A 27,454-nucleotide genomic window follows, 5' to 3' on the forward strand; every position below is an offset into this window, starting at 1 on the left:
TACACTTCATCTGAAGAAAGTTCTGTACTATATGTAACTTAACAGCTGCCTTGAAGATACGCTGGAAGTTATAGCCAAGTTACGCCTAAATGGTAATCTGCATAATGGTACTCTTTTTGCACTGGAACAGGAACTATATGTGACATTCTATCTGAAACTGTAAACCTCACTGTTTTACATAATGAGCTTATTAATTTTGCCTTTGGTCAACAAGAATCACATCTATTCTAATGCAAAGCCCGCTAACATTTATAGATACAAACCCTTTTCCCTCTCCGTCTGGAACCCGCTGAGTTTATCTTGGCTCCACCCCTGAATTGCCAGGATCTTCTCTGGCTCCACCTATAACCAAGCAGGTTTCATCTTGGCTCCACCCCTAACTAGGGTTGCCAACCCCCAGGTACTATGCTTATTCTGACCTTAATTGCTGGAGAATTCGTTGTGAAGCCTGCCATAGAAACCTAGGTGTAGGTCTGCAGAAAATAACATTGATGGTATGTATAACATTATGCAATTTACTGTGATATTGTATTTTGTGGGATAGCATTATAAAAACATTTTTCGTTTGGTAGAAAGCTGGGTTGATGGAAGCCGATTGGTGAAAGCGTTTCCGGATAGAACGTTCCCTGTGTTTGTTTCGGAGCGCGGCTTACATCCGCCGCGCCGGGACCTCCTGGTCTCCCGACTCCTCCTCCCGTGGGAGGTGAAGAGTACCAGTAGCCTTGGGCACTTGCAGGATGCTGCCGGATCTTAATTGACGCGACCGCACTTGTCTTCAGCGTCCTTGTTGAACACACAATTACCAACTTTCATTGGAACTGACACTCGCAGTCTCTTTTGTCTTACGGACATTGCCACAGTTGTGAGAAATATTTGTATGTGTGTATATTTATTTGATAGTAGAATATAGTGAGTATTTATACTGTGTTAAAATTTTTTTTGATAAATTGAACCTATAAAAGTAGGAGTACTGTGAAGAATATTGAGCTTGTGTGCTGTTTATTTCCTAACCTCCAGGTACTAGCTGGAGATCTCCTGCTATTACAACTGATCTCCAGAAGATACAGATCAGTTCACCTGGAGAAAATGGCTGCTTTGGCAATTGGATTCTATGGCACTGAAGTCCCTCCCTTCCCAAATTCCGCCCTCCTCAGGCCCCGCCCCAAAAATATCCAGGTATTTCCTAACCTACCCCTAACTGACCATGTTGCTTTGGTTCCATATGTTGTGGGTCCTCCCCACTAGCCCTGCCAGGATGGGGGGTGGTTGGTGGGAGGAGCAATATTTTTAACCTGAAAAGTTAGAACTTCCAATACTGCCATGTAAACACGTGCCATGTCAACCCTCTCTACCAAGTCCTTTCTCCCACCAGGTTTCTACTGCCAGCTTGCCCCAATACCAACACCTTCCCTTATCCACGCCACGCCTCCTACCTTGCCGTGCCCGCTTTTACTCCGTACAATTTCCGGGGCCATGTATTCGATGGTGCCACAAAAGGAGAAAGTCCGTTCTTTCTGTGTGGAGGGGACAGCAGAGATGTAATGAAAAGAAGAGAGAGAATAGGCTCCTTTCCCAGTCAGAGTCCAGCTGCTTTTCCTGTGCCTTTATTGGCAGAAGTGAGAAGGTGAGAACGCTGAGCTGCGCCCATGAAAACCTTCATCTGCTGGTATCTGCCATTAAAATAGCTGCTAATGGTTCAAGAGGGTTTTTTCCTGATCAGATGGCAACCTTCCAAAGTCAGGAGGTCTACACTAGGGTTGCCAACTGCCAGGTAGTAGCAGGAGATCTCCTGCTAATTCAACTGATCTCCAGCCGACAGAAATTGGTTCACCTGGAGAAAAATGGCCGCTTTGGCAATTGGACTCTATGGCATTGAAGCCCCTCCCCTCCCCAAACCCCGCCCTCCTCAGGCTCCGCCCCAAAAACCTCCCACCAGTGGTGAAGAGGGACCTGGCAACCCTGTTCCAACACCCTTATTCTCATATCAGGGATAACTCTGCCAGCCCCACCCTTTCCACTATTACATATTGTTCAAGACTTTTGGCTGTCGGGCTATGCGGTGCAACTGATATAGTCCGTTCTCAGCTGATGTACAAGCTAAGAGGGTAGGACATCCTACCTTATGACCACACAAAATCCAAAAATAATGGAATCAGTTGCAAGATTTTTACAGTCAGCAATCAGATATCGTGAATGGCATGTAGCATTCCTTAATAGATGATTTGGGAATGTTTTATTTAATTTTATTCATTGTACTTGGATTTATCCTAATGTATGTTCTTCTTTTATATGGGCATGCGTGCATGTGAAGCTAAGAGGGTGATGGTTCTTATGATAAAGATATACGGGGGTGGGAGAATGTAATTGTCCTCAAATATGTAACGACAGTACACAATATACTTCCGAAGCTTCAGGGTGTGAACTGGCAGCCTGCATACCTCATGTCATTTTAACCATTCATGCACATGTATTGGCAAAGAGGCCAATAGAGTGCAACAATTCCCCCTATAAGTAGGGTTGCCAACCTCCAGGTGGTAAACCAAAATGAAAAGAGGCTAAGTGCTGTAGAGTTGGGGCAATAGGAAAACACAGCACCAAATTCACAATATAATGTTGAATAAACACATAAATTGTAATTAATCAATTAGACAAATATACCAATGCAAGTTGAGGGCAGCAGGAAAAGAGGAAGACCCAACAGGAGATGGATTGACTCAATAAAGGAAGCTACAGCCTTCAATTTGCAAGATCTGAGCAAGGCTGTCAAGGATAGGACATTTTGGAGACTCATTCATAGGGTCGCCATGAGTCGGAGGCGACTTGACGGCACTTAACGCACACACACACACAAATGCAATGAACCAAAGACAAAACAAAAATGAACAAACCAACGCCTACAAGAAAGAAATATACATGCACAAAAAGCTAGGGGGGGGGGGGAAATCCCTTTGTTCTAAGCCTGATGAAATAAACAATATAACTACTCTATAGATAGTAGATTAATACCAAAAGTCCATAGTAGACGTCCATAAATAGATGGAAATACTGAATGTCGTTGTGCTATTCCATAACTGAGCGCTATTCCATTGTTGTGCTCTTGCACAAATCGCAGAGAAAGGAGGGGAAAGCTTTTTCTTCAGGTTCGGAAACAAACAGAAGAACGGTACAAGTTTGTCTAGATCATTTTAGACATGTTTCGCTGCGGGCTTCTTCAGCCGCAATGCATCAAGTCAAATAATCCATAATAGATAAATAGTAATACAGGACCACAGTGGTTCTCCAACAAGATCTCAAAGACGGATGAAAATGGCTGATTTGGCAATTGGACTCTATGGCATTAAAGTCCCTCCCCTCTCCAAACTCCACCCTCCTCAGGCTCTGCCCCCAAAATCACCTGGAGCTGGCAACCCTACCTACAAGAGATTAACATTCTAGAGCACTGAATCCTGAAGAATGTTTATGCAACCAAACCACACTGACAAAGCTTTAACAAGGTATTAGCACATAAGAGCAGCCGGGCTGGATCAGACCAGTGGGCCATCTAGTCCAGCAACCTGTTTTGCACAGTGGCCAACCAACCAGCTGCCCCCAGAAGGCCTGCAACTGGGGGAACAGAGGCCCAAGGTTTCTCCTGCTGTTGTCCCCCATCACAGTATTCAGAAGGTTATTACTGCCTCTGAACATGGAAGTTCCATTTAGCTAGAGTAGTTTATAGCTGTCGATAGGCCCCATGAATTTGTCTAATCCCACTTTCACCCACTAAACGAGCAGCCATCACTGTTAACTGTCACTAACCACTTCCTTTCTTCCTGAATCTTCTGCCCATCAACTTAAATATCTGGCCTGCAGTTCTAGTACTGTAGGAGAGGGGAGGGTAGAGGTCTTCATCTATCTAATGGCTCCACCCCATGCATAATTACAGAATCCTGTATCATATCCGTTTTTCAAAACTGTTCCTAAAAAGAAAAATTAGGGACAATCATAACGCACATTCTTAAAATGTAAGACTTCCACCCGCAGATGGAAGTGGGGAAAGGGGGGTGTATAAAATGCTGGAATACTCCCTCCATAATTTTAAAACTTTTCACAATGCTTAATGGTGACCCCCAACTATACCTCGAAGGTCACCCCAAGGAATGCCAAGGAAACATGGGGGGAGCGTGAGATTCAATTAAGTCCAAAATTGGGCTTTTGCATACATTCAGAGTTAAAAATGTGGACACGCAGATTTTTTTTGTAAATAATGAGAAGCCAGCTGGTTCCTTCAAATCAGTATGCAATGTTTAGCACATTCTCTCCACACACCCTGCTGCTTTTCTGGCTCTTGTTTTCTCTCTTAAGGTTGCCAGATCACCACGCCACAGATGCCATGTAAGATGCAGCTGGCCAATTTACCCCTACCAAGGCCTCGGCTCGAGGCCTACCAACTGTGTTCTCGGTCCACAGCTTTCCAGTCCTCCCTGCCTATTCTGTTCCACACGGTCCCATTCCGCCCTTCTCTTTATTTATATAAAATATTTACATCCCCACCTTTCTCCCAGGCATCCCTGGACCAAAGGTGGGGAACGGCCATGTCAAAACCGTACAACACAATTCAATAAAAACAAACATCAAAAATTACACGTTAAAAAAAGTAAAGCAAAAAACAACCAGAGGGGTATTCCCCCTTTGCCGGCGCTCAGACAGACCCTTCACTCAGCTCTGCCTCCACCATCCATTTTCCCCTTCAAGTTGCTGTTTTCAAGCCATCCTGAGCCCCATTTTCTGTAGCCACCCAGTTACTTGACTAGCCTCTTAGGACTCTTCTTTCCTTCCCTCGCCACAAAGCAAACAGCCCCTCCTGACATTAAATGCTGTGATGCATTTTCAGACCCCCCCCCAAATTAGGCCCTTCTCTCGATTCCGTGTCTCCCTCAGCTCTTTTTCTTAAGCCTCCTGTTCTACTTCCTTGTTCCTCTGTCCATTCCCTACTCTGCACACTTCCTTCACCCTCCTTGCCTCTGGGCACCCCATTTTTAGCTTCCTTGTGCCCCAGGACTTCTTCTTCCCATTCCTCAAGTTTTAATTCTAGTCAAACTGATAACTTCCACTTCCCTTAGAGATCAGTTCACCTGGAGAAAATGGTCGCTTTGGCAATTGGACTCTATGGCATTGAAGTCCCTTCCCTCCCCAAACCCCGCCCTCCTCAGGCTCTGCCCCAAAAATCTTCCGCTGGTGGCAAAGAGGGACCTGGCAACCCTACTGTGACCTGTTTGATTTTCTGAGCTGCTGAATGCTCCATGCCATCACAGTATCAGTACATCCTGTCTTTTTATATTTCATTATAACAATAGCAATGTTATTATTATTTTGTTGCCATCAGGTCACAGATGACTTATGGCGACCACCTAGGGGTTTCAAGTAAAAGACGTTCAGAGGTGGTTTGCCATTGCCTACCTCCACGTGGGCTGAGAGAGTTCTGAGAGAACTGTGACCTGCCCAAGGTCACCCAGCAGGCTTCATTTGGAGGAGTTGGGAATCCAACCCGGTTCCCCAGATTAGAGTCTGTGGCTCTTAACCACTACACCACGCTGGCTCTAGCAATGTTATTAGCACAAGACAAATGGAATTCTGTTTTTCCCCAAGCAAAAGGATTTGTGCCTTTGATATGTACAACTAGTCCACAGACCCAGTTAATTCACACAGCCATTTATTGTAGATAATCTAGCCACAAAGGTATGGATGCCTTCCCTAAGCGGCTCTCTTCCTTGAGTAATACACAAGTTTTAGAACTTTAGAAAACAGTATGGTGTAGTATAAGAATGTTGGACTAGTATCTGGAAGACCCAGGTTCAAATCTCCACTCGTGCCATGAAAGCTCACTAGGTGACCTTGGGCAAGTTACACACTCTCAGCCTAATCAGCCTCACAAGGTTGTTGTGAGGATAAAATGGAGGAGAGGAGAATGATGGAAGCCGCTTTGGGTCCCCATTGGGGAGAAAGGCGGGGGTATAAATGAATTAAATAAATGAATTTTATTATTTTAGTCTCTGATTTTCTGTTCTACCCTCCTTCACCAATTTTTGCTCCCTGTATTAAAAATCCTGTACCTTGTTCCTTATTTCAACCTCAAGCTCCCATGCCAGGGACAGAGGTATTATTTTTGTAAAAGAGTTGAAGTGACATAACCGGGCACTGTTGCCTGTGGTGAGTTATTCACCTCCCTGTTGCATCCGTTCACAGGTTTCTGTAGTGGCTCGAAAGCCCCCAAATCCTATTCGGTCAGAGGCAACAGACACCAACGGGCATGTTGTGAGAAACGCTGCCATTTATCACACCACCTTCAAAAAACTATTATCTATCGACAGACACAATCCCAGATTTCTGAATGCTACTTTTCTCCACTGACACCTGGCTTAACCTTCTGGGCTGTTAACGCACGATTCCTTGACTTCAACCAGTTCAAGATTTGCAAACTATGGCTCCAGATCCAAACGTAGCCCTGTATGGAGCCAAATGTGACTCTTTTAAAAAGAAAACTTAAACAATTTTACTTTTTTTTTAAAAAGAGCCATATTTAACTTAGCTTCAGAGTGTATCTGTGTTAGGGTTGCCAGGTCCCTCTTTGCTACCGGCGGAAGGTTTTGGGGACGGAGCCTGAGGAGGGTGGGGTTTGGGGAGGGGCAGGATTTCAATGCCATAGAGTACAATTGGCAAAGTGGCCATTTTCTCCAGGTGAACTGATCTCTATCGGCTGGAGATCCAATGTAATAGCAGGAGATCTCCTGCTACTACCTGGAGGTTGGCAACCCTAATCTGTGTTGATCTGCAGTAGAAAAGCTAGATTCAAGTCCCATAGCACCTGGTGTGATTGTAAAGTGCCATCAAGATTTTTAAGGGACTAAAAGCTTTCAGAGAAATGGTTCGCGGAAAGGGCAAGGTTATAGGTGAACGGTTGCCAGTAATAGGTGCGAATCATGCACAGATTCTTGCCAGTGCATTAACACAACACACGAGGCACTCCTGTGTATATTTAGTTACTGACTGTGAGACCTCATGTGCACCACTTCCTAATAAGGGACTCACAAATACCTGTGTCTGGGCTGCAGCAACTTTATACCAGCGTGGTATAGTGATTAACAGTAGTGGAGAACCAGGTTCGATTCCCTGCTCCTCCACATGAAGCCTGCTGGATGACCTTGGGCTAGTCACATTTCTCTCCTGTGTAAAACTCTCTCAGCTTCACCTACCTCACAAGGTACCTGCTGTGGGGAGAGGATTGTAAACCAGTCTGAGACAAGTAGAGAAAAGAAGGGTCTAAAAACCTGCTGCTTCTTCTATTTACCCATCAAGCCAGTTGTATATTTTCAGTCATGCAAATGGGTTTCCTTACAGTAGCCCTTTCTTGATCTCTTGATCTAGCTCTGAACGTTGAGGTAGTTGGGCTCTTTAATTATAAAAGGTTACTGACCTCTGCCCTAGGCCGTGGCCTGTCCTTAAATCCCAGTCCCTGACATTGCCTGCGTCTTGGTACTGACAAATCTCTTGGGGTAGAAAAAGAAACTCTCAGGGGAAGCGGGGGGGGGGGCAACACTCACATCCTCGGTCACAAACTCCTTGCTCAGCCCGAAGTCCGTGAGCACTACGTGCCCCTCGCTGTCCAGCAAGATGTTCTCCAGCTTCACGTCGCGATAGATGATGCCAAGCTAGGGGCAAGAAAGAATCAAGAGTTTATTGGGGGACAACCCAGGGGACCATTACTATGGATGGGTGTGAGAGCTGGACAATGAAGAAAGATGATAGGAAGAAAGTAGATTCCTTTGAAATGTGGTGTTGGAGGAGAGTGTTACGACCCTGGACCACCAAAAAAACAAATCAGTGGGTTCTAGATCAAATTAAGCCTGAACTGACCCTAGAAGCGAGAATGACTAAACTGAGGCTGTCATACTTTGGACATATTATGAGAAGACAAGAGTCACTGGAAAAGACAATCATGCTAGGAAAAGTTGATGGCAGCAAGAAAAGAGGAAGACCCAACAAGAGATGGATTGACTCATTAAAGGAAGCCACGGCCCTCAATTTGCAAGATCTGAGCAAGGCTGTTAAGGATAGGACACTTTGGAGGACATTGATTCATAGGGTCACCATGAGTCGGAAACGACTTGATGGCACTTAACACACACACACACACACACACACACACACACACACACACACAGGGGACCAAGAGGTCAGAGGCTCCGGCTTATCTCCTTCCAGCTTTCCGCCTCAACAGTTCGTTGCTAAGGAAGAAAAGTAAAGGTAAAGGTCCCCTGTGCAAGCACAGGGTCACATCCTGACATTTACTAGGCAGACTATGTTTACGGGGTGGTTTGCCAGTGCCTTCCCTAGTCATCATCCCTTTATCCCCAGCAAGCTGGGTACTAATTTTACTGACCTCAGAAGGATGGAAGGCTGAGTCAACCTTGAGCCGGCTATCTCAAACCGACTTCCGTCGGGATCAAACTCAGGTCATGAGCAGAGCTTGGACTGCAATACTGCAGCTTACCACTCTTAAAAACCAGAAAAAACCAGGGGGAATAAGAAGGTACTAAATATGTCAGTTGGACACACTGTAGTCAAATAGCACCTCCTAATACAGAATATTGCAACATTAATAGATTATAAGCATATAATCTTTTTACATTTCAACAGAAGTAGGTTATGACACACCGTAAGATATGCATCAACATTATTTCAACACAACAAATGTACAAACTTATAAACTGTGGATATTGTTATGTATGCGTGTGTGTGTGTGATTGAATCAAGGGAATGAAGCTCCTTGTAATTGCATCAGGGGAAACCCTGGGCAGCTTGGAGTTCCCCAAGGCTCCTGAACTGTATGCTCCCATTGGCTACTGGGGTTTCGCCCCGAATCACAGTCTTGGGGGGGTGAGTGGTCACAGGCGGCCAAGCAGGCATATAAGCAGGGGTCTGGTCACAGGTGTGATCCTGAATGCCTCCCTATCTATGGAGGCCCAGGTCGCAGCCGTGGTCAAGGCGGCCTTTTACCATCTCTGCCGGGCCAGGCAGCTGCTGCCTTACCTCTCCCACCCTGACCTAGCCATGGTGATCCATGCGACCGTCACCTCTAGGCTGGATTGCTGTAACTTGCTCTACGTAGGGCTGCCTTTGAGACTGACCCAACGGCTCCAGCTGGTTCAGAATGGTTTGAGAGCATATAAAGCCAGTGCTTTACCATCTGCACTGGCTCCAACTGGAGTTTCGGATCAGGTTCAAGGTGCTGGTTTTGACCTTTAAAGCCTTACACGGTCTGGGACCCTCGTATCTCCGGGACCGCCTCTCCTGGTATATCCCCCCAAAGGACATTAAGATCGTCCAACAAAAATTTACTGGTGGTCCCTGGCCCTAAGAGCGTGCGGCTGTCCTCGACAAGAGCCAGGGCTTTTTCGGCCCTGGCTCCAGCCTGGTGGATAGCTCCGCCTGGTAATATCAGGGCCCTGCGGGATCTGAAAGTCTTCCGCAGGGCCTGCAAGACAGAGCTTTTCCACCAAGCCTACAATTGAGGACAGCCGCCTATATTTTCTCATATTATTTACATCATCTACTGGCCTCCCCCCCCTTTCCCCTTAGTGGGAACAACAAAAACAAAGGGTTACCACCTGTACGGTCCCCTAGAGCTTTTAGATTTGTGCGCCATAATTTTAGGCTTCTTTTTTTTTCTTTTTTAAAGAATTTTATTGATGGTTTTATTATGGATTTTAATGTTTATTTATATTGTATGTTATTGTATTTTTTAAATGATGTTACCCACTCGGAGTTGGCTTGCTGAGGACGGCGGGTTATAAGTCTAATAAATAAATTAATTAATTAAGTGGTAGAGAAAGTTGGCATATAAAAATCAACTCTGCTTTTTCTTCCATATACCTCTGGGAAGCACATAAGCAGGGCACGAAGGCAAGGGGCCTCCACTGCCGTTCCCCCCACCACCCTCACTATTCAGAGATATAGGGCCTTTGAATATTGAAGTTCCTTTTAGCCATCATAGCTGTTGATGGGAACACAGGAAATGACCTGCTGGATCAGGCCAAAGGTCTGTTCTGTTTCCACCACATGCCTCTAGAAAACTGACAAGCAAGGCATATGGACAAAACCCCTCCCTTATAGTTTCTTCCCCAGTGTCTGGTACACAGAAGTATAATGCCTCTGAACATGGAGGTTCTATTTATCCACCACAGCTTGTAGTGTTGAGAGATCCATCCTTCATTAATTTGTCTAACAATAATTAAAAGTCCTTGAATTACAAACTCGTCTCTACCCCATTCTCAAGGGCATTGTCTTTCTTTCTTTCTTTCTTTCTTTCTTTCTTTCTTTCTTTCTTTCTTTCTTTCTTTCTTTCTTTCTTTCTTTCTTTCTTTCTTTCTTTCGTGATCCATGCCTTTCGTAATTAACCCTAACATTGCCACATCAACAATAACTACAATGGGAGGGGGTATGGCTTAGTGGTAGAGCATCTGCTTGGCATGCAGAAGGTCCCAGGTTCAATCCCCAGCATCTCCAGTTAAAGGGACTAGGTAAGTAGGTGATGTAAAAGACCTTTGCCTGAGACCCTGGAGAGCAGTTGCCGGTCTGAGTAAACAATACTGACTTTGATGGACCAAGGGTCTGATTCAGCATAAGGCAGCTTCATGTGTTCACAACTACCACTGCCAACATTAGTAGCAGGTATAGTCATGCTAGGGTCTGAAAACATATATCCCTGCTGCATTTTCCTTATTCATGCAACACACGTGGCCTGCAATCGTCTCACGTACACCAGCATGCAGGAACCATTGTGATGGATCCGTTCTCCTAACTGCAGCACTTTTCTCCAGCACAAAAAGCCTTCTGCCGATGCCACCGTTTGTGGAAGACATCTGCAAGATCCAACTCTTCGGTGCAACCTACAGGCATAAACACTTCCTGACCCGTACTTCTCATTTCATGTAACAGCCCTTTGCTATGGTAGACCCTTACCTAAATCTCAAATATTTTGGAAACAATGCTAAGTTATTTCTGCATGCTGATATTGCCACAAGCTGGCAGTTCCAACACTACTACTTCTTCTCTTTTTGGAGGAACGTGGTACCCTGGCAGCAGCTTGTCTGAGACAGACTGTGTACTAGGTTATCTTCTTCCCTTTATTTCAACTGCTTGCCTGCGGCTGTCTCGTTCTCCTCCAGCGGAGGTGAATGTAGCATACATAGGGTTGCCAAGTCCCTCTTCACCACCAGTGGGAGGTTTTTGGGGTGGAGCCTGGGGAGGGCGGGGTTTGGGGAGGGGAGGGACTTCAATGCCATAGAGTCCAATTGCCAAAGCAGCCATTTTCTCCAGGTGAACTGATCTCTATTGGCTGGAGATCAGTTGTAATAGCAGGAGATTTCCAACTAGTACCTGGAGGTTGGCAACTCTAAGCCTACACCTGCATTCAGTTCGCCGATACGCAACTCCAGCGTACACTAGCATGGTGTAGTGGTTAAGAGCGGTGGATTGGAGCAGTGGAGTCTAATCTGGAGAACCGGGTTTGATTCCCCACTCCTCCACATGAGTGGCGGAGGCTAATCTGGTGAACTGGATTTGTTTCCCCACTCGTCCACGTGAAGCCAGCTGGGTGACCTTGGGCTAGTCACAGCTCTCTTTGAGCTCTCTCAGCCCTGCCTACCTCACAGGGTGTCTGTTGTGGGGAGGGGAAGGGAAGGTGATTGTAAGCTGGTTTGATTCTGCCTTAAGTGGTAGAGAAAGTCAGCATATAAAAACCAACTCTTCTACTTCTTCACTAAAAAGAGTGTCCCGAGACTCTCTAGGAAGTGAATCTGTCTTATCCTTGCCCCCGGCATTTAGAAGGAGGCCAGGGGAAAAACAAGGATAGCACACCAGGATTAGCCAGGGATAATGAGTAAAGACGCTCATTCCCACCATTTGGTTCTTTCTAACACGGACCCAGCTCGCACGGTTTATTCCCTTTCCAATTCATTCCCTCTTCTCCATTCTTACCTTGTGCAAGTGTTCGAGTGCCAAAATGATCTCCCCGCTGTAGAAGCGAACCTCGTCCTCGGAGAAGTGGTCCCGCTGGTACAGATGGGTAAACAGCTCCCCACCACTCACGTAGTCTAGGAGAAGGAAGGTATGGAATCAGTTCAGGGGCTTCTAGATCAGACTCAGCTTCCCAGTTCCAAAACATCCTTTCACCGCTCTCAAATTTGCATCCTGATTTACACTCAGCACACTCCTCTATGCTACAATAATATGGATCTTGGGGTGGGGGAACTCCCGTATTCATTCTTGGTGTCCCCTTCCCTGTTAAAGCTGTGTGTGTTTTGTGCATCCACAGTTCTAGGCAGCAAGGCCTGGAATTCCAACAATGTCCACCAGAAAAAAAGTAAGTGCTACAAACATAAAGTTTCTAGTCCTCATGACTGAGCATTTTTTCCCCAAAACGTGGCAGTGGGGGGGATCAGGAGCAGTCAGGCCATTTAGCTTCCCAAGGAATTTCCCCACCTTGAATGGCTGCCAGTGGCCACTAAAAGGCCAATGTGGCCTTTGGCTAGTAGCAGCATGGAAGGAAATAATGAGCAAGCTTATAACTACAGGTTGAGTATCCCTTATCCGAAATGCTTGGGACCAGGAGTGTTTCGGATTTCGGATCATTTCGTATTTTGGAATATTTGCATATACGTAATGAGATACCTAGGGATGGGATCCATGTCTAAACTCGAAATTCATTTATGCTTTATATACACCTCATATACACACTTTTATACAACATTTTAAATAATTTTGTCCATGTGGGGCATCGTGGGGAACCTGCTGTTGGTGCAACCGGCCTGCACGCATGCTGTTTTATTACTCTTTTTGGGTGCTCCAAAAGTTTTGGATTTTGGATCATTTTGGACATCAGATTTTCGGATAAGGGATACTCTGCAACGTATCGACGTTACTCTCATCCAGAACCCAGAAGTGACATCGGCAACACTCCAGGAATCTCCCTGATCTCCCCTAGGCAAGATCCTAGAGTGTCAGTGACATCACTTCCAGGTTCTAGCTGGAGGTGACGTCAGCATCCTTTCCCCCATGCCCCATCCCCTGAAGTCACCTAGGGTTCCAGGCACACACCTAGCAAACCTACGACCCTGAGGTGGACTCTAAGGTCAGTTTTATTTCCCGATCCACCCTTGGGCCAGTTTCTGGAGAAAGATGAGAAACCAGAGCTGACTTAGGCACCAAATTCCAGGGGTTAGAGTCTGTGCACACTTCACTTCTCCTCTTCTATGGCTCCCCACACGATCCTACTCCCTCATAAACTTCAGCATCCATGCACGACCATCACCGTTGTAGCAAAACGCAATTTTGGAGCCCCGCTTTCCTCCCCCGCTCCCCGCACACACCTCTCCCATCCTGGTTCCCCCCCATATCCTCCTACCTAGGATAAGGTGGAGCTTGGAGTCAGTCTGGAAGGCGTAGTGGAGCGTCACCAGGAAGGGCGACTGGCGCACGTGTTCCAGCACCGTTCGTTCAGTGCGCGTGTGCTCCGTCGTCTTGGCCTTGGCCACGATGGCCGCTTTGCGCAGCACCTTCATGGCGTACAGCTTGCTGGCATCGTGGCCGCTGAGCTTGCGCACCAGGAACACCTTCCCGTAGGCTGGAGTGACATGGCAGGCGGGTTACCAGAATGATCCCTCAAGTCACTTTCCTCCACAGTTCCGCCTGTCTCAGTTTTCACTTTGTACTGCCGTGCTTCCCGTGCTCATAATGGTCCCCCCACCCACTTACGGCGGGCTCTAAAACACTGGATTAATTCTGTTTGAAATATTGACACGCAGCCTTTCTAACAAAAGTATCCAAGGCAGGTAATAAAAACAGTGTGCGACAGGCAGGAAAAAAAAACGTCTACTGTAATAATCAAATGACTAAGATACCAAATAAAGTGGTTAGACAGTACAGCAGTAACCTGTAATACTTTATATACCTTCCCACTAGGGTTGCCAGGTCCCTCTTCACCATCAGCAGGAGGTTTTCGGGGCAGAGCCTGAGGAGGGCGGGGTTTGGAGAGGGGAGGGACTTCACTGTCATAGAGTCCAATTGCCAAAGTGGCCATTTTCTCCAGGTGAACTGATCTCTGTCGGCTGGAGATCAGTTGTAATAGCAGGAGATCTCCAGCTAGTACGTGGAGGTTGGCAACCCTACTTCCCTTTCAAATGCTCAGCTTAATAAAATGAGGCCTGTTCACAAGTTACAATGAACACACGTACAATCTGTGTACTGTGTACACTTGATTTTCCTTGATACATGCACTGAGTAATTTTCATGTTACATTCCATGCGTGCACCATGCAACGTGTGATTTATACCTCACATGTACCCTGGGACTGGTCCATGGTTTCATTTGTAAAGTGAATGTGTGTCAGCTCTTTTTTACAAATAGATGTAAGCCTGTATATGTAAGATGTGCCTGTGCTCAGAGTAACATGTGAACAGGACTATTACGTTAATGTATCACCAAAATGATGGGCACCAGGTAAACATCTCTAGGGAAGGAATTTCATTGCTGCTAGGGTGCCACCACTGAGAAGACAGTGTTCCCTAGCCTCAACCCATCCAATCTCTAGTGCCAGACACATCAGGGGTTGGATCCATTCACATTTTTCACTCAGTCTCACCTAATTTTCCTTTTTACTACAGTCCCCACCCCATATGGCTTTTGTCCATGCAGGTCCCATAATCCCCACCATAGTCTTTTGGGAGATTGAAGGGGACCCTTCTCCTTTTTTCACCACCAGTAAGGAAGTTGGTTGGATCCAACCCCAAGACTAGGGCCTGTGTTGATGTTGAAGATCTCTGTAAGTGGGCAGACTCATAAAGGGTAAGTAGGCTTTAAAAAATGTTACTGCCTTAGAATATATCTAGCCTCCTCAAAATCTAATGCTTCAAAATTTCCGATCCAAATTCAGAAAAATTCAATCCAAAATTCCTTATCAGTGCAAAATTTCATTTCAAGTTCTCCATTGGAAATTGCTGAAGAGTTGTTGGATCCAGCAGGAAATTTCTGCTGATGGAAGGGTCCCCCCCAGACTGATTCCCCCCTCCCAACTGCAGACCTCTTCCCCCATCATGCTGTTGCGGGGGGGGGGGAGTTCTCCTGTCCCCCCAGGAACAGCATTTCAAAGGCATTTTGGGTTTTAGTAGGGGTAGGGACAGGCAACAGAGTGTTCCTGCCATCAGTGGAGATTTTCTGCAGGATCCAAACCATTAACAAATTTGTGGAGTGTCAAAAGCAATTTATACAAGCCACAGGTAGACATATTAACGAGAATCCATTTGTTCAGAGAGGGCTGATGTTCATTAGGTCTTGCAATGATACGTTTCAGGACTACGCTAGAAAACATTCATTATTCTCTAGTATTTAAATTGTTTTATGACCTCTTAAATTTGTGGGATTTATCTCTGTATCTTTGTCTTGGAAATACTTAACATGATACTGACAATACTGGCCACGATAATGTAATTTTAGAAACTGGTCGGGTTGTACATGCTGAAAGATTTTTTATATGCAATTTATCATTTTTGTGCTTTTACAAATACATAAATAATAATAAAAAACTGGCAGCTATTTTTGTTGCAGTGCTTTATGCCTTGCCTTTGCTTTCTGCCTTTTGTTTTCTCACCTATTCTGTTCCTGACATATTGTGAAAAACTAAATATAAAAGTTTTAATTAAAAAAGAAAAGAAATTGGAAGGTATGCATTTCCCTTTCCTTTGTGAAGGTGGTTTCTCCTCACCTCCAGTACCCAGGACCTTGAGCAGTTCAAAGTTTTCCATGCCAACTTTCTCCTCATGGCCCGTCAAGTTTGCTGCCAGGGGAACAAGATAAAAAAATATGCATGTTAGGATGTGGGTGGGAGTGCCATGGTCAGGGGAGGGAAGAAGATGGGGTTAGACCCTGGGTTGGATCCTGTGATAAATCTCTGCTGGCAGAAGGGATTTCCATTAACAGAGCGGGACTTTCCTTGCCCACGCTCCCCATAGCAGCCCGAAATATCACCTGAAACGCTGTTCCTGAGGGAATCAGGACTTCTCAGTGGGAGGGGTAAATCAGCAAAAATTGTCCCCCTTTCCATTAGTGGAAATTTTCCACAGGATCCAACCCACTTAGAGGTATTCTGGGCCTCTTCCTCGAATTACCAGCCTTCACTTTTTAAAAAGAAGCAAAATGGTAAGGCCCCGATCCAGGCAATGTTAGTCATGACGCCCCCTGAAACCAATTTGACACGCAAATTGCAACTCATCCAAGCTCCCACCGTTACATTTCATCAGCTCAAGACCTGATTTTCTCCACGGGAAGTGATCTCTGTAATCTGGAGATCAGTCATAATTCTGGGAGATCTCCGGGCAACACCTGAAGGCTGGCCACCCTAGGAGATGACAAGCATCGTTCCAGAGCAGCCGGTTAAAAGTCACCGAGATGACTGATGTTTAGCTGGCGCTTCTTGCTTCACGGTTTTACACTAACCGACCGAGTGAACGAACCTTAATTTGAACCCCTCTATTTGTTATTTCGGCATCTTTTACTCTTTTGCATTCACTCCAGAGGGCCACTCCTTCCCAGCCGCCAACTTTAGGCCCGTGGCCCTGAAGGGAAGGAGGAACGAAGGGAGGCGCCGGCAGTGACCCACTTATCGCCGCCGTTCCGGGTGCCACATGCCCTTTACTCACGGGCACCTCCTGCCCCCTCCCTCTTCCTAGGGGTTCCCGGGTGCAAAGAGGAGGAGCCCCATTTCCGGCATGTGAGTCACCACTTGGCCAATGCCGGGAGAAAGACGGGCCGGCACCTGTCTCCCGAAACAGCCGGCAATAAGGAACCCCCCACATTAACTCCGCCGCTTCAAACCCGGCCGGGGAACAAAACTGCAGTGACTTTTTCACTTACAACATTTTGTATCTCGTAGTTATTTGCATATTTATATAGCTCCGGCAGGGCAGCCGCATTTAAAAACATTCTCTGGGATCTTACGCGCCGCAGATTTATTTTTCTCTTTCAATGTTTCCACGAAGCGTTTTTAAAATATCATTTTAAAAACGTATTTGCTTACTCCGTTTATGGACCGCCTTTCTCACAGACTCAGGGCCGATTGCACCATTCAAAACGGCGCACTAAGGCCAGTGTGGTACAATTTAAAACAATGCAAATGAGGACAATAAAGTACATACAATGAACAATGCGATGGAACACAAGGTTAAGAACATTGCACTACAAACGTTGCAGGCTGTACAATGAACACCCCCTCACACCCATTAGAGAGCCAGTGTGGTGCAGCGGTTACTGTTGGGCTAAATTCTGGCAGAGCCAGGTTCGAATCCCCACGGGATCATGGAAACTTGCTGGCTGAACCTCAAGCCAGTCACACACTCTCAGCCTAACCTCTCTCACAATGATATTGTGAGAATAAAATGGAGGAGAGGAGACCGATGTTGTAAGCTGCTTTGGATCGGGCCAGGGTACCGATGAAGGAAATAGTCTATAACAAGGTGGCCCACAAAGGTGGCCCATAAGTGTCTTGATTTCAAACAGACATGAATAACCCATCTAGATTTAATGCCAAGAAGCTCAACCCTGGAATATGAGCCTATACTAATTCAAAGTTACTCTGAGCATGTGCAGAATGCACTGGCTGTCAGTCTAGGAAAACCAGTGTATGTGATTTGCAGGGGACGCAGGTTCCTAGTTTTCCTGTTACTCTCTGAACACTTTCCTGAAGAAGCAGCAGGTGTTATAACAACTTAAGAACTGGTTTTCTGGATCTGACCAAGGGTCCATCCAATGCAGCCTCTGGAACACGACAATCACAGTGCAACGGCAACAGTCAACCGCTATTGCCTGGTACACAAAGGTATATTACACCTGAACATGGAGGCTCCACCGTACTCAAAAAGAGGCATGTGCAATTCTTTGCGGGCACTGTCGCATTGGATGTCCAATAGCACTGGAAAGGGGAATCAGGGTGAGGGCATTTCGGGTTGTGCCCAGTATAAGGGCGTGGGGCAGCTCTGCAGAGGGCACGATTGGGCAATTCCTAACCTTTGCTCAAATGGAGAGTTCTGCTCCTGTCGTGCCCCGCATGCAAAGTAAGGGTGTGTCTGATCTTGTTTTTCCCTCCTACCAAGAAGGCGAGCGAACAGAAAGCGGCAAGTTTGTGTTGGTTGTCGGGGGGGGGGCGTACATAGCCTTACAGGTGTTTAAATTGCTTGTGGCCTCAGTTTCTCATCTGTAAAGCAAACAGTACTAAAAGACCTATCTTGAGAAGCTGTTTATATTAATTAGCCTGCTGAACTAACACTGGAGAAACCTAGGTTTATATCTCCACTCACAATTACATATTATATTTTTTTCCCCTGGACCCCATCCAGGTCCACACGATCAGACTTGCATTAGGAGGTCTGTGCTGGGAACTCAGGTGTGCATGGCCTGATTTGGACTAGGGCTGTAGTGCACAGCGACAGGATGCTAATGTCCCCCCCCCCCGCATAATTTCCTCCACCTAAAATACTCCCAGGGACTTCTATTTGCCCCATTGGGGGCTCAATGCGTACCAATGGGGTACACTTAGGTTTCTCCACAAAGGCAAACAGCGCCCCCCTGAGGCAGTTTCAAGCCAGGAAAATAATACAGGGGCAGAAGGCACAAGCTCCTCCCGCCCCCCCACAGAGGTCCTGATCCAAAAATCAGGCCTGCATGTGCGTGGGAATAAATTTCCCGTCACAGAATTTACAACGTCACTCTTGACTGCGTGGACGCAGGCGGTACCCAAGGAAAAGTAGTTAGGCCCTCAGCCACGAAGCTCACCTGGGCCCGGCCATTCTCTCTCTCTCTCGGCCTACCTCACAGGGTTGTGGTGGGCTTAAAACAGAGGAGAGGAGGAGCGTGGGTGCCACTCTGACCTCCTCAGAGGAAGATCAGGACAAAAATGAGAGCAACAGTTTGCAGCCAGGGTGCCGAAGACTGGATCCCGTGGATGCTGTGGCTCGGCCCCAGAAAGGAACGCGCTTTTCTCTGGAAAGTGCAAACCTTGGCCCCTGCACTGGGGCAGTGTTTTTAAGAGTGTCCGTCTGAGCACGTGCAAAGTACCCTCGCATGCCCTGGCACACACACATACTCTTGGAAGTAAAGTTTTGGGGGACGGATATGGTCACAGCCAAGTTCTGAACAGTCAAGCATAAATAAATAGCAATAATCTTTTGTCTTTAATGGAGGGGTCATTAAGCCAGGGTTTCCCGCCCAAAGGCACCCATCGACCCCACTGTCAGTGGGCGCCCAGGAGTTTCATACCCCAAACAGCCCCTCTCTAGTAAGCCGCGTTCACACGTATACACACACACACACACACACCCCTCTTCTCACCACCCACCTGCCAAACGCCTCCGAGCTCCCGGCCGCCCCCACCTGCCAATCTAGGCGGGGGTGGGCTAGTGATTCAGCAGCACCCACCCCCACTCCAGCTGGGGGAGGAGGAGGAGGGGCTTGCATACATTAGGACCCCCCTCCCAGGCTCGGCCCTCCCCATCCCATCCCGGGCAGGTCTACCCGACCTCCCACACACACACACACACACACACACACACACCGGCACTCCGCATCTGCCCAGTCCCAGGCGAGCCGAAAGGTTGCCCAATTCCACCCTTCTCCGCGGAACCAGCTGCCAGGTCGGGGCGCAACAAGTGGGGATATCCGCTCGTGGGAACCCGGTTGTTTGGCCGGGGGAGGGGGCCAGCAGCGCCTTTCGCCGCCGCCTCCTCCTGCAGCCGGGCGGGCAGCCCCCAAACCCTCCTGCGCCCCCCGCTCTCGTTTGCGCATCGCGATCCGCGCCCCCCTCCCCCCAAAAATCTCGTGCACCTCCAAACCCAGATCTAACCCCTCCCCACGAAACCTCGAGCACCTCCAAACCCAGATCTAACCCCCTCCCCACGAAACCTCGTGCACCTCCAAACCCAGATCTAACCACCTCCCCACGAAACCTCGTGCACCTCCAAACCCAGATCTAACCCCTCCCCACTAAACCTCGAGCACTTCCAAACCCAGATCTAACCCCTTCCCACAAAACCTCGTGCATTTCCAAACCCAGATCTAACCCCTCCCCACTAAACCTCGAGCACCTCCAAACCCAGATCTAACCCCTTCCCACAAAATCTCGTGCACCTCCAAACCCAGATCTAACCCCCTCCCCACAAAATCTCGTGCACCTCCAAACCCAGATCTAACCCCTCCTCACAAAATCTCGTGCACCTCCAAACCCAGATCTAACCCCCTCCCCACAAAACCTCGAGCACCTCCAAACCCAGATCTAACCCCTCCCACAAAATCTCGTGCACCTTCACACCCAGATTTAACCCCTCCCCACGAAATCTCGTGCACCTCCAAACCCAGATCTAACCCCCTCCCCACTAAACCTCGAGCACCTCCAAACCCAGATCTAACCCCTCCCCACAAAATCCCGTGCACCTCCAAACCCAGATCTAACCCCTCCCCACGAAATCCCGTGCACCTCCAAACCCAGATTTAACCCCTCCCCACGAAATCTCGTGCACCTCCAAACCCAGATCTAACCCCTCCCCACAAAATCTCGTGCACCTCCAAACCCAGATCTAACCCCTCCCCACGAAATCCCGTGCACCTCCAAACCCAGATCTAACCTCTCCCCACGAAATCCCGTGCACCTCCAAACCCAGATCTTACCCCCTCCCCACGAAATCTCGTGCACCTCCAAACCCAGATCTAACCCCCCTCCTAAAAAAACAACACCCAAAACCAGTTTGGCTTCAAGCCAGTTGAGGCACTCGAGGATCGACACCCCTCCTCCCAAATCCGGCGCACTCCCGATCTTGTTTACACACGGCGATTGTTAATACTCCCCACGCAAAAAGGGCAAACACCCCCCCCACTCGAGACCCGCGTCCCGGGGAGCCCCGCCGCGCCTGGCCCCCAGCCTGCCCTCTCTCTCCACGCGCCTCCAAAACCAGGTCATGCAGCGAAACGCGGCGGCTCTCGGCCAGCACCGCGGGGGTCATCCGGTCACTCCAGGAGGCGCCGCCCGGAGGGGTCGGGCTCCGGCCCCCGATCCCGGCCCGAAACCCCCTGCCCCCTCCCGGAGGCCGCCCCGCCGTCTGTCCCCGGAGACCCCCCGACCGCGCGCGCGCCCCGGGGGGACCCACCCGCCGGCCCCGGCCCCGCCGCGCCCTCCTCCCCCGGGCCCCGGGGTACCGTCGGTGAGGGGCAGCTCCACCGTCTCCTCCTCGGCGCCGCCGTCCCCCATGGCCGGGCCGGCTCGCCTGCCTGCCTGCCTGCCTTGCCCGCCTTGCCCGCCTCGGCTGCTCGCCTGGCCGCCGCTTGGGTTACATGGTGCGGGCCCTGCGCTTCCTGGTGCAGCCGTGCAGCCGTGCAGCCAGCCAGCCAGCCAGCCAGCCAGCCCGCAGCCCGCTCGCCGCCGCCTCCAGGCCTGACTCAAGTGGTAGGAATGTGACAGCAAGGAAGAGGAGGGGAAGGCAGAGGCAGGCAGGCAGGCAGGCGGGGGACCCGCCCCGAGGAGGGGCGGAGGACCCCCCCTCCTCCCCGATGACGACCCCTCGGCTCTCCCCCACCCCGCGCCGGGTGCTCCTGGCACCCTGCGTCTGGGGATCTGGGTTGCCCACCAGGCAGTACTGCGCCAGCCAGTAAAACCACATGCTGTCGGGCCACTGGGTTTGCTTCAACGCCTGGAAGTTCCCCCCCTGCACTCTCCCACCGAAAGACAGTAGGATTGGGGGTGGGGGGCTTCTACACAACATAGTCCTGCGGTTGTCCAGTGGCGGGTTGGAGCGGTGGACTCTGATCTGGAGAACCGGGCTTGATTCCCCGCTCCTCTGCATGAGCGGCGGAGGCCGATCGGGTGAACTGGATTGGTTTCCCCGCTCCTCCAAGCGAAGCCGGACGGGTGACCCTGGGCTAGTCACAGCTCTCTCAGCCCCACCTACCTCACAGGGTTGTGGGGAGGGGAAGGGAAGGTGATTGTAAGCCGGTTGGATTCTCCCTTAAGTGGGAGAGAAAGTCGGCATATAAAAACCAACTCTTCTTCGGGCACTTTCACACAGCCCAAATCATGCACTTTCAATCCACTTTCAATGCGCTTTGGAGGTGGGTTTTACTGTGTGAACTGCCAAAATCCTCTTGCCAACAATCATTAAGGTGTACTGCAAGTGGATTGAAAGCGCATGATTTGGGCTGTGTGAAAATGCCCAAAGTCATGCTCAGTGACAGGGCAGCGAGAAGGGCGCTTCCAGCCAAAGGGAGGCTGATGCAGAGCCAGTGCTACCATTAGGCGGTCGCCTAGGGCGCAGACCTCAGAGGGGGTTCAGTGTTAAACAGATTCGTTTCTTGAAAAAAATGGCAACTGTCAATTTGTATTATTTATTTTAAGATAAGTACCGCAACAGTGCTATGGAATATAATTAATTATGACGCCTTATCAAAGGTTTTGTGCTCCCCCCCAAAAGACATCTGTTTTTGAAAAGTGATTAGCAACGGGGCGCGCGCGCAAGTAGTTAGCCTTGCCTAGGCCGTGAGAGTGACTGGTACCGGCCCTGGGCTCATGACCCAGGCGGTGCAGATTTTTCCATCTAAAAAGTAGTGTTCTGTTGATTTAAGATATTTGAAAACTTGAAGCCAGTTGCCGATGCTTTATTTTATTGGTATGCTTTTAGTAGGGTTGCCAACCTCCAGGTAGTAGCAGAAGGTAGTAGCTATTTCAACTGATCTCCAGCCGATAAGAGATCAATTCACCTGGAGAAAATGACCGCTTTGGCAATTGGACTCTATGGCATTAGAGTCCAAACCTCTCCGAACCTTGCCCTCCTCAGGCTCCACCCCAAAAACCTCCTGCCGGTGGCAAAGAGGGACCTGGCAACTCTAACTTTTAGCCTTATTGCATTACCAAAAAAAAAAAGTCACCCTGGTTGTGTTGTGGTTATGCCAGGGGACAAGAAGAAGAAGAGTTGGTTTTTATATGCCAACTTTCTCTACCACTTAAGGAAGAATCAAACTGGCTTACAATCACCTTCCCTTCCCCTTCCCACAACAGACACCCTGTGAGGTAGGTGACGCTGAGAGAGCTGTGTCTAGCCCAAGGTCACCCAGCAGGCCTCACATGTAGGAGTGGGGAAACCAACCGGGTTCACCAGATTAGCACCACCGCTCATGTAGAGGAGTGGGGAATCAAACCCGGTTCTCCAGATTAGAGTCCACCGCTCCTAACCACTACACCCCCGCTGTCTCTCGGTGTTCACCAGATTCCGCCACCACAACCTCCATCATCCTGGATCTAACTGACGATATTTCAGTGTTACATCTGCATGATGGGTGGAAGTTTCAGAGGGTAGCCAAGTTGGTCTGCAGTGGAACAGTTAGATTCGTGTCCACTAGGACCTTAGGGACCAACAAGATTTGGTGGCTCAGGATGATTTTGCATGGTGGCTGATTTTGCAACTGACTTATGGCAACCACTCATGGGCTTTTCAAGGCAAGAGACACTCAAGGGTGGTTTGCCTCTGTGTAGCGACCCTGGACTTCCTTGACGGTCTTCCATCCAAATATCATACACATATAAGGGTAAAGGTCCCCAGTGCAAACACTGGGTCATTCCTGAACCATGGGGTGACGTCACATCCCAACGTTTCCCAGGCAGACTTTGTTTTACGGGGTGGTTTGCCATTGCCTTCCCCAGTCATCTTCCCTTTACCCCCAGCAAGCTGGGTCCTCATTTTACCGACCTCGGAAAGACAGAAGGCTGAGTCAGCCTTGAGCCGGCTACCTGAAACCGACTTCCGTCGGGATCGAATTCAGGTCGTGAGCAGAGCTTGGACTGCAGTACTGCAGCTTCTCTGTGCCACGGGGCTCCTATCATACACATAAAGCTGCCTTATACTGAATCAGACCCTTGGTCCATTGAAGTCAGTATTGTCTACTCAGACTGGTAGCGGCTCTCCACGGTCTCAGGCAGAGGTCTTTCACATCACCTACTTGCCTAGTCCCTTTAACTGGAGATGCCAGAGATTGAACATGGGACCTTCTGCATGCCAAGCAGATATGCTCTACCACTGAGCCACAGCCCCTCACCACCCCTCACTTTGAACTGTATCTGGGAGCATACCAGCAGGCAATGCCTGCTAATCTTTTTAGAATGGGTAGAAAACTGGGCATCAGAGAAGGTGAAGGCATGCGTGCTTTGGTTGGGTTGTCCAAGTACCTGGTTGTCAATGTCATGTAAAGAAATATAATTGGTAGAGAGCACATGCACTGAAAAGGAGACATTAAGTGGAAATAAGCAAAGCAGGAAGGCAGGAAAATACTCAAGAATATTTTGATTGTGAGAGGTTCTCAGAACAGGAAGGAAGCGCTTGTGCAAGAGATGGAGAAAGCACAAATCAGCCTCAGGGAAAGCCCTGCCTTTGGTGAATGCTCGAAGGAAGCAGTAGACAAAGAGGAGAACTCATGCAGTGGGAACAGCTCAAAGGGAGCTGGAAAACCCCACCCCACCCCAACTCAAGTCTCATCTCTGCAGCAAATCTGCTAGATCTCTGCTTCACCACTTGAAATGGTGATGGAAAGAGCCGTCGAGTCACAGCTGACTTATGGCGACCCCGTAGGGTTTTCAAGGTGGTTTGCCATTGCCTGCCTCAGCATGGGCTGAGAGAGTTTGGAGAGAACTGTGACTGGCCCAAGGTCACCCAGCAGGCTTTGTGTGGAGGAGAGGAGAATCGGACCCGGTTCTCCAGATTAGAGTCTGCCGCTCTTAACCACTACGCCACGCTGGCTCTCGCCACTTGAAATAAGGAAATAATAACCCTGGTCTAGTTTGCAGGGCTGTTATAAGAGAGAGAGAGATAATGTAGGCGAAGCAACTGGAACACTTGAAATGCAGGATAGTAATGGCATCATTATTAAGAACAACAATACCATTTATATTCTGTATTGTTATTTAATAATACTAAAAATGGAGAGATTGTGGCCTTGGAACAAGAAGAGGCAGGGTCAGAACAGAGCCAGGGGTGGGCCTCATATTTTCCCTGCCACGTTTGCATAAAGTTTGCAACTACTTCCAGGGCTCAGAAAAAAAAACACACTAGTTTTTTTTTGGGTGGGTGGAAGTTTGCAAGCTTGTACTGACAATGACAAAAGACAAGATTGATAAATTATCTTTGCTTTATTTTAAATACATTATTTAGTGCAGGGCTGTGTTTTCTCCCAGCCACCCCCACCCCAAGCACAAATGGAGTACCTTTATAAACTCTCGGCTTATGAAATCTGATGGGCAGGAGGGATCGGGCACCAGACTGTTATGTCGTTTTGTAAGATGCCGGCATAAGGAAGGGTCTTTAAAAGTCACGCCCAACATCCATAGCTGAATTAAGAAATTTACACCTGATGGTTACTGGCTTAGATGGTTGTCAGAAGGGACGAGACGGAGTGGGTGGGATATGGCTATCAGTGGTCATTAAATCTTAATGGAACCTCCATGTATAGGGGCATTTTACCTCCGAATACCGCCATGCACCAACAACACAGGAGGGCCATTGCATTCAGGCCTGCTTGCAGACTTCTTGAATTCATTCTTGGTTGAAAACCTGGGGTTGGATCCAACCAGCTTTTCAGAGAGCGAAGAAGAAAGTAGGAATCCCCTTTGTATGACCAAAAGGGCTATGCTGAAAATCACAGGACTTGCATGTACGAAAGCTGTGTAGGACACGGGCTGCAGTATGAAAATGAATTGGGAAACACTGATGGCTAGACTCACACACTTAATCAGAATGAATTCAATGGATGAATTTAAGATTAAATGGCAACCTTTGTGTGATTATTACGTGCTTGAAATATTTTTAGAGACTAATCACTAGGATTGTTAAATTAGAAATTAGAGAAATTTAGAGAATTGTTTAAATGTTTCAATTGTTTAGATTAACTGCTGAAGTGATGAGTTTGTAAATTATTATCCAAAAGCTCGGACATTGATACATCTTGGATATATCTTGTTTCTCTTTTTATTTCCCCCCCTCCCCCTTTCTTCTTTCTGTACCGTATCATATGAAAATTAAAAAGAAAATTAATTGGGAAAGATTGAGCTAAAAAGCTGGTTGGATACACGCATGAACACGTGAGGCACTGGATCATTGCCCGGTTTTCCTCCACCTGGCGAAGTATATAGCCCGCCCAGAGGGTCTGCTTTGTGTACCCTTGATGGACTTAAAGGCAGCTTTTGACTCTATAGCTAGAGAGCAGCTCTGGGACAAACTTTACGCATCCTCCCATCGATCGCAGACTTTTGAATTTAATCTAGCTATTATATAATAATTTTACGTCTCGTGTTTGTTATAGCCTTCAGTGGCAACTGACAAAGGACCCCACTCCGCCAGGGGCGTGAAGCAGGGTTGTTCGTTGGCTCCCCTCTTATTTAATCTCTATATTAACTATCTTGCAGGGGGTTTGGTGGTAGTGGAAAGTGCTGTCAAATCACAGCCGATATATGGCGACGCTGGAGGGTTTTTCAAGGCAAGAGACACACAGAAGCGGTTTGCTGTTGCCTACCTCTATGAACTTAGGCAGTTCATGAGAGGGAGGGCATCTTGGCCATCTTCTGGGAAGGTAGTTGTGAATTTCCTGCATTGTGCAGGGGGCTGGACTAGATGACCTTGGTGGTCCCTTCCAACTCTATGATTCTATGATTCCTCACAGTGACCCTGGACTTCCTCGGTGGTCTCCCATCCAAGAACTAACCAGGGTAGACCCTTCTTAGCTTCCCAGATCTGATGAGATCAGGCTAGCCTGGGCCATTCGGGTCAGGCCAGGGGGGTTAGCAGGGGTGAATTCCCACGCCCCTGTTCTAGCTACCAGTCAGATACCGCTGTTACTCCATGCAGACGATCCTGTCCTTTTATCTAGGTCACTGATGGGTCTGCGTAGATCGCTAGAGGCATTTCAGAACTACTGAGAGCTTGGTGATAAACTGTGAAAAATCTAAAGTTGTGGTCTTTTCAAAATCTTCTCGGCCCAAACAACTCTCCTGGAAGTTGAATAATCAGCCAATTGAGCAAGTGTCCCAATTTCATTATCTAGGTATTCTTTTCCGAGCTTCTCTCTTGGAAAACTCACAAAGAGCATGCTCTGCTTTCAGTGGCCAGTTCCTCAGAGGCTGTTCATCACTTGTTTTTATAAATCTGCGGGGGGGGGGGGGTGTCAGTATGTTCCTGCAGCAATTCAAGTCTTTCAGGCTAAAGGGCTGTCTCAGCTTTTATGCAGTATGGCCGTTTGGATTACTGGAGTTGATAGTTTATTGATTGACCTTTGGAGGTTTTTCTTTGGAAAATCAACGGAGTTCCTCAGTTGTGTTGCTTCTGTCATGCTCCGATTGGAACTGGTT

The 27,454-nt window shown here is 48.1% G+C and overlaps 1 protein-coding gene across 1 annotated transcript in view; it reads right to left on the reverse strand.

Annotated features, from left to right (window-relative positions):
• The window catches only part of RPS6KA4 (ribosomal protein S6 kinase A4), a 336,421-nt gene that overhangs the window by 33,063 nt on the left and 275,904 nt on the right, over positions 1-27,454 (reverse strand). Inside the window, exons 2-7 of the mRNA XM_056853043.1 lie at positions 21,271-21,342; positions 15,797-15,868; positions 13,442-13,660; positions 12,016-12,131; positions 7,578-7,685; positions 1,434-1,514 (exon numbers count right to left, since the gene is read on the reverse strand). Coding sequence (XP_056709021.1) covers positions 1,434-1,514; positions 7,578-7,685; positions 12,016-12,131; positions 13,442-13,660; positions 15,797-15,868; positions 21,271-21,322 — 648 coding nt within the window. The 5' untranslated portion in view covers positions 21,323-21,342. The remainder of the gene's footprint in view (positions 1-1,433; positions 1,515-7,577; positions 7,686-12,015; positions 12,132-13,441; positions 13,661-15,796; positions 15,869-21,270; positions 21,343-27,454) is intronic.

This window comes from Euleptes europaea, chromosome 7, assembly GCF_029931775.1.
Source record: "Euleptes europaea isolate rEulEur1 chromosome 7, rEulEur1.hap1, whole genome shotgun sequence".
NCBI classification, from domain to species: Eukaryota; Metazoa; Chordata; class Lepidosauria; order Squamata; family Sphaerodactylidae; genus Euleptes; species Euleptes europaea.